We start from the raw sequence: 7,500 nt of genomic DNA, 5'->3' as shown, positions 1-7,500 counted from the left end.
TGTGCATCAATGAACATTTATACTGATATATGTTATTGCATTCAAATGCTGATGTTCTATATATATATTATCTTGCTGATGGTGCAACAGTGTATGTAGGCTTGATCAACTTGAGGAGGTTAATAGTATCAGGTGGTGAACCAGGAGATAGGATACCACTTGATAAGCTGATAATAGAGTTCTGATGGTGTTGGAGTGCAACCTGATTGTGATATTATAGAGTATAGGATTCATTATTATTATATGTGTGTATGTATCGTGTATGTGCTTTGTCCAGTAAATGTGTCACAATTTGCTGGTGTTTGCCCTTGTCCTAGTGAGGCTTCCCAGGAGGTAGTAAAGAAGGAGAGAGAGAGAAAGAACCAAGAACCACTGCTCTGGACAGGGTAGGAGGTAATATTAATAAGTCAAAGGGGGATCGAGGAGATCATATCACCTAAGGAGAGAGTGGGGAGTCACAGCGGCTCGAGTGGGTGTGTGCACGTGACAACGAGGCTAAGTGTTGGAGCCGCATCCCCTAAATGTGTGACGTGGAGCCCCTCTCCAAGAGCCAGAAGCGCCTAGTGTGATCTCCTAGTGAAGTGTAAGCACTCTACCGAGTTGTGGGTTGGGTTGTCCGTAGAGAAGGATCAACGACGACAACACCAACCAACCCACAGTCTATAATAAATTGGGGGCCTGTGTCCGGAAGAGTGAACTGACACACCCACACCCTGTCCAAGAGTGGAGTTGTACACCCTTGCTGAAATAGATAAACTGTGTGACCGCAGGTGTATATTCTCTCTTGGGAAGACTCACAGGACAAGATGGATAAGGTGCAAGCGTTTGTGGAGTCAGGCAAGCCTGAGGACTTAGAAGGTTGCACGAAGGATCAATTGAAACAAATAGCAGAAAAATGTGGCATCAGGTTGAAAGCATCTAAAGTAGCTGGGATGAAGGATGAGATCCTGAGGCAGTTAAGAGCCAAAAATGAAGCGGCAGAACAAGGAGCCCAGAAAGGTGCTGAAAGTGGAAAGGAGGATGATGGGCAGGATGAAGTGAGATCCCAGGGATCGAGTAGGAGCAGCAAGAGTAGCCGCAGTAGCAGGAGTAGCCGGAATAGGAGCTTGGAGAGATTCCAGTTAGAGCTCCAGATGCAGCGTGAGGAGAGACAGTTCCAACTGGAAAAGATGAAACTAGAACTCCAGATGAAAAATGAAGCCGAGAAGGAAAAAGAGAAAACCAGGGTAAGAGAACTGGAGTTGGAACAAGAGAAAGAAAAAGAGAAAGCAAAACTAGAGGTCGAAAAAGAGAAAGCAAAACTAGAGGTCGAAAAAGAAAAAGAGAGAACAAAACAAATGCAGATAGAAGCGAACAGAACCTTGGCTGAGCAAAGGATTGAACATAGGATGCCAGAGAGCACCACCCAGGTATCACACCCACCAGATGTTAGGGTTAGGGAGAAGGACATTCCCTTGTTTGTTCCCGAAGAGGCAGAGAGCTTCTTCGAGCATTTTGAGAAAGTAGCCAGTATCAAGGAGTGGCCACAGGAGGAATGGGCCCAGCTGGTCCAGTTAAGATTGACCGGTGCAGCCAGGGAGGCATACACCCAATTGTCACTGGAGGAGTGCCAGGATTATGCCACAGTAAAGAGCAGCATATTGCGCTCGTTTCAGTTAACCCCAGAAGCTTATAGAAAGCGCTTCAGAGAGATGATCAAAGTTGGAGCGTGTACTTTTGCTGAGACAGCAAGAGATCTGGAAAGACGATTCCAGAAGTGGATTGAGGCTGCTGGAGTTGGATCTTACGCTGACCTGAAGCAACTGATGGTCATGGAGAAGTTCTTGGAGATGATGCATCCCGAAACAAAGTTCAAGATCCAAGAAGCAGGGATAAAGGAGGTGAAAGATGCCGCAGATAGGGCGGATATGATTACTGAAGCATACAATAGCTTGAGGGAGAACAGAGTGAGAAGCGAGGCGAGACGCAGCAATGGCAGATCCAATGGAGTCTGGGGAGGAAGAAATTATGAGAGACCCAGAAGAGTCTGGGGTGAGAAAAATTTTGATAAATGGGCAGATAAAAGTAAGTACCCTAAAACTCAGAAGAGTAGGTCGCGCACTTCGTCTGAAAGTGAGGATGGAGGAGCTAAACGAGAAACTAATCGTTATCCAGGGGTCCAGTAAAGCTCCACAGAGTACGAGTAGTACGTCTGGCCCGAGGAATTCCAATACGAGTGGGCAGAGTCAGAGCTACTCTGGTACATATAGAAGAGACTTTTCCCAGATGAGATGTTACAATTGTAACGGATTGGGTCACGTGATGCGAGATTGTCGGCAGGGCAAGAGAGTTGTGACCCTGGCCATGTGTGACCCCCGAGGTAAATATACTAATGTGTTCCAAGACAAACCACAGAGAGCGAACTTAGTGAACGAGAGGTATAGACCGTTCATGAGTAAAGGTTGGATCAGTATAGGAGGCCAACCTGAGGTAGAAGTTGGTATCTTAAGAGATACCGGAGCTAATCAGAGCTTGATTACGAGAAGCCTGATTGGGAATGATCGACGATTAGCTGGCAGGAGTAAGATGAAGGTATATGGGTTGTTGTCTGAAAGTGACATGCCCGTGTGTACTGTCCAGCTAAGGTCGGAATATGTGTCGGCAGAGGTGATGTTGGGAGTGTGCCCTGACATACCTATTCCAGGAGTCCAAGTGATCCTGGGGAATGACTTGTGCGGGACAAAGGTGTTGCCAAGAGTCATAGCGGAGACTGTGCCAGAGGAGTGCCCAGAAGGCCACTGCACGTGTGGGACACCTGAGAGTGTGAACCTGACTGACATCCGAGGAGATGAGTCAGGAGACCGCCAAGCCATTGAGTACCCTGTCTCGGTAGTGATGAAGGCAGAGGTGGCCGACGAGGAAGACACTGGAGAAGATGAGACAGTGTCGATTAAACCAGTAGAAGATATCGATGTAGATATAGCATGGCTGTTTGATGAAGGTCCAGCCCAGGAGAATGAAGTCTCGGTGAGGTCGAAAGTGAAGATGGCCCAGCCGAAGAAGAATACTGTGGAGAGAGTTGACCTGAGTAGAGCCCAGACTGCTGAAATTAAGAGTCGGAAGGCGAATGCAACTGTGCTGAGTAGGAATGAGGAAAGATGTGGACATACTGAGGACGGGAGTAGAGCGTCAAGTCGTCCACGAGCACAGAGGCATTTGGATAGTAGAGTTAAGTTGTTTGAGATGTCAAGAGTTGACATGTTCCACAGGAAACGTGAAGAAATAATGAAGAAGAGTGATAGTCGGGAAAATGAAAGGAGAAGAGACAGCATGTGTGGAGAGATGCTTACGAGCACTCTAGGAGAGGTAGAGCGACATGTACGGTCGAGTGCTGTTGAGTGTAGTACAGTGCTCGAAGAAACTTTTAGAGAACGAAGAAGAGTTGAAGGAGAAGAAAGGGAATTGTATAAAGGTGAGAGATGTGGGAAGAGGATGATGATGCAAGCATGGATGAATAGTAGAAAGCCGAGGACTCGATGGAAGTCAAACAGGATGAGGTCTCGGATATATGAGGAGACGAAAGGGAGGATCGTCGGTGAAGACGAGGGAGTGAAGTATGATGACAGGAGGCGGAAGTATAATGGCAGTAGATGGAAATATGAAGACGACGAGGAGGTACAGACAGTAGATGTCTAACTCTGGACGTGAAGAGAGGAAGACGAGGAAACGGAGGGTGGAAACAATAAGTAGAGTGGACCGATGGAGTGCAGGCGTCCAAGGAGGACAGCCTAGCCAAGAGGTGCCAGAGAAGTCAGATCGTTTATGAGAAGATCGTGTTTCTGGAGAGTTGTGAGCCGGATGTTGCAAGGAGCAACGAACTAATTGTAGGCTTTTAAGGGAGTACGTAAGCAGATCAACCGTTCGAACCAATCGGTTGAAGAACGAGACAGTGTGGTGGCGGATGTATTATCCCGAGCTTTGCCACTGGAATAACTCTCAAAAATAAGGGGAGGGGAGTGTTATGATCTCAGCCTACAGGAGAAACGAGTCTCCCTCCTTGAGAGTTATTCGTCAAGCCTGACCTGATTAGAAGGTCTAGCAAATATTGAGGTGATAACGCATATGTAAAATAGTTGCTTGAAGATGTATAACAGTTTGAGATTATGGGCAATGCAGAAGAAAATAGATAAATGATTGGCGAGGAGATGTGGACATTTTGCTGGAGGCGTGAGGCTCGCTTCCGGAGGACCTTGACCTCACTTGAGTGCCAGACATCGCAGGGGGAAGCCGCGCTCCATTTGAGCTCCCGCCAGAAGGGAACCCCTAGTGATATATCTCTAAGAGAAGAGAAGTGTGCAGACGTGCCAGCTGTGGAATTGAGCTGAGAACGTTGTGGTGTCAAGTCTTGGACGGCGAGGAGAGTTTAATAAGCTGCTCAGAGGCATTTTCGTGGGCTGTGTGCAGCGCCCTGACCAGACGCCGTCAGAGGGAAAGCGCCCTCGATCAGTTAATCTGTGGTAAGCACGATATACGCCAGTTCATAGTGATTGCTTGTTGTTGGTCGTGTGCCCAGCGACAGTAGCAATGTTTACTTATAAGTTAGACATGTTTTAATAAAGCAGAAAGCCTGAAATAAGAGAGTGGAGAGGGAGGAACACGGAGCGACGTCCGCCCCCTCTGAGCGCTGGCGGACGACTGAGGGAGCCTGGCTCCTGATGGAGGAAGACCCTCCCAGCGAGTGAGGACCGCCGCCAGGCGAGGTGGAGTATGGACCCGCCCAAAGCGGGGGAGTCCACTCTCACTGTATGTAGAGGACAGATAGAGGTTTGAGGCAAGCATATTGTGTGGTTATTTTTGTTTATGTGTTAAAGGGGAACATTTTATTGGAGTGTCGATGGGTTGCAGGTTTGTCTTTTGGGGAAGAAGTTGCTGAGAACTTCGAAGCCAGCCTAGATGAAGTAATTGATGAGACTCCAAGGTAGTGAAGGAGAGGACCTCGAGCTGTGAGAAGCAGCAGTGAAGAGGAGTGTCACGTGCTTCTGTAGAGGTGGAGAAGCACCATAGTTGCTCCGGGAAACTTCATGGTGTAGCAGCCAAGAGAGCTGTGGAGGACCCTAGCAGAAGGGTGAAGCACCGTAGTTGCTCAAGGAAACTTCATGATAGCAGCCTTGAGGAGCTGCAGAGGATCCTGGTAGTGAAGCCCGGAAGAACCTAAGGATATTAGGGTAGTGAACTTCCAGAGGTGGAAGGGGAAGTTCTGGTGGATTACTTATAGGGAGTTGATAGTGTTTGGTTGTCATTAGCGTGCAAGATGCAGTGAGAGGTGAGTGACTGTTTGCATTCTTATGTCAAGGAGTGATTTATTCTGAAGTTTAGAGTTACAGTCGTAGGCTGGACTACCTACAGATGTATGCGTTCCAGGACTGACAGTGATCGATTGATCAGTGTTGTGCATCAATGAACATTTATACTGATATATGTTATTGCATTCAAATGCTGATGTTCTATATATATTATCTTGCTGATGGTGCAACAGTGTATGTAGGCTTGATCAACTTGAGGAGGTTAATAGTATCAGGTGGTGAACCAGGAGATAGGATACCACTTGATAAGCTGATAATAGAGTTCTGATGGTGTTGGAGTGCAACCTGATTGTGATATTATAGAGTATAGGATTCATTATTATTATATGTGTGTATGTATCGTGTATGTGCTTTGTCCAGTAAATGTGTCACAATTTGCTGGTGTTTGCCCTTGTCCTAGTGAGGCTTCCCAGGAGGTAGTAAAGAAGGAGAGAGAGAGAAAGAACCAAGAACCACTGCTCTGGACAGGGTAGGAGGTAATATTAATAAGTCAAAGGGGGATCGAGGAGATCATATCACCTAAGGAGAGAGTGGGGAGTCACAGCGGCTCGAGTGGGTGTGTGCACGTGACAACGAGGCTAAGTGTTGGAGCCGCATCCCCTAAATGTGTGACGTGGAGCCCCTCTCCAAGAGCCAGAAGCGCCTAGTGTGATCTCCTAGTGAAGTGTAAGCACTCTACCGAGTTGTGGGTTGGGTTGTCCGTAGAGAAGGATCAACGACGACAACACCAACCAACCCACAGTCTATAATACCTAGTTGTGTTTGCGGGGGTTGAGCTCTGGCTCTTTGGTCCCGCCTCTCAACCGTCAATCAACAGGTGTACAGATTCCTGAGCCTATTGGGCTCTATCATATCTACACTTGAAACTGTGTATGGAGTCAGCCTCTACCACATCACTTCCTAATGCATTCCATTTGTCAACCACTCTGACGCTAAAAAAGTTCTTTTTAATATCTCTGTGGCTCATTTGAGCGCTCAGTTTCCACCTGTGTCCCTTAGTGCTTGTGCCCCTTGTGTTAAATAGCCTGTCTTTATCTACCTTATCAGTTCCCTTGAGAATCTTGAATGTGGTGATCATGTCCCTCCTAACTCTTCTGTCTTCCAGCGAAGTGAGGTTTAATTCCCGTAGTCTCTCCTCGTAGCTCATACCTCTCAGCTCGGGTACTAGTCTGGTGGCAAACCTTTGAACCTTTTCCAGTTTAGTCTTATCCTTGACTAGATATGGACTCCATGCTGGGGCTGCATACTCCAGGATTGGCCTGACATATGTGGTATACACAGTTCTGAATGATTCTTTACACAAACTTCTGAATGTCGTTCGTATGTTGGCCAGCCTGGCATATGCCGCTCATGTTATCCTCTTGATATGGGCTGCAGGAGACAGGTCTGGCGTGATATCAACTCCCAAGTCCTTTTCTTTCTCTGACTCCTGAAGAATTTCCTCTGCCAGATGATACCGTGTATTTGGCCTCCTGCTCCCTACATCTATCTTCATTACATAACATTTGGTTGGGTTAAACTCTAACAACCATTTGTTCGACCATTCCTTCAGTTTGTCTAGGTCTTCTTGAAGCCTCAAACAGTCCTTTTCTGTCTTAATCCTTCTCATAATTTTGGCATCATCCGCAAACATTGAGTGAAATGAATCTATACCCTCCGGGAGATCATTTACATATATCAGAAACAAGATAGTACGAGTGCCCTGTGGGACTCCACTGGTGACTTCACGCCAATCAGAAGTCTCACCCCTCACCGTAACTCTCTGCTTCCTATTGCTTAGGTACTCCCTTATCCACTCATATCCACTCACTTATATTATGTGTGTGTATGTGTGTGTGTGTGTGTGTGTGTGTGTGTGTGTGTGTGTGTGTGTGTGTGTGTGTGTGTGTGTGTGTGTGTGTGTGTGTGTGTGTGTGTGTGTGTATGCAAACAAGCTTGAATGGTCCCCAAGCATATAGGAAGATCATGAAGGAAGAATTGAAACAGGAATTTCCTTAAGTACTTTGTATATTAATACATCTTCAGAAGGAATGATTTACAACTCAATAAGTTTGGACATATATAGGCAGGAGAGAGGTGAAGTGAAGTGAGGTACAATGACAAATATATGAATGGGATTAGGTGGATATAAAATAAGAGCTGCATAAGAACATAAGAA

At 46.6% G+C, this 7,500-nt stretch overlaps 1 protein-coding gene across 1 annotated transcript in view; it reads left to right on the top strand.

Moving 5' to 3' along the window:
* The window catches only part of Gycbeta100B (guanylate cyclase soluble subunit beta-1-like), a gene marked incomplete in the record, with an annotated part of 213,209 nt that overhangs the window by 162,200 nt on the left and 43,509 nt on the right, over window positions 1-7,500 (top strand). Inside the window, 1 exon segment of the mRNA XM_069327485.1 lies at window positions 1,089-1,240. Within this exon segment, the coding sequence (XP_069183586.1) occupies window positions 1,089-1,240 (152 nt within the window).

This window comes from Procambarus clarkii, chromosome 19 (assembly GCF_040958095.1).
Source record: "Procambarus clarkii isolate CNS0578487 chromosome 19, FALCON_Pclarkii_2.0, whole genome shotgun sequence".
NCBI lineage: Eukaryota > Metazoa > Arthropoda > Malacostraca > Decapoda > Cambaridae > Procambarus > Procambarus clarkii.
The sequence above is the reverse complement of the archived record's forward strand: the minus strand, read 5'-3'. Positions and strand labels throughout refer to the sequence as shown.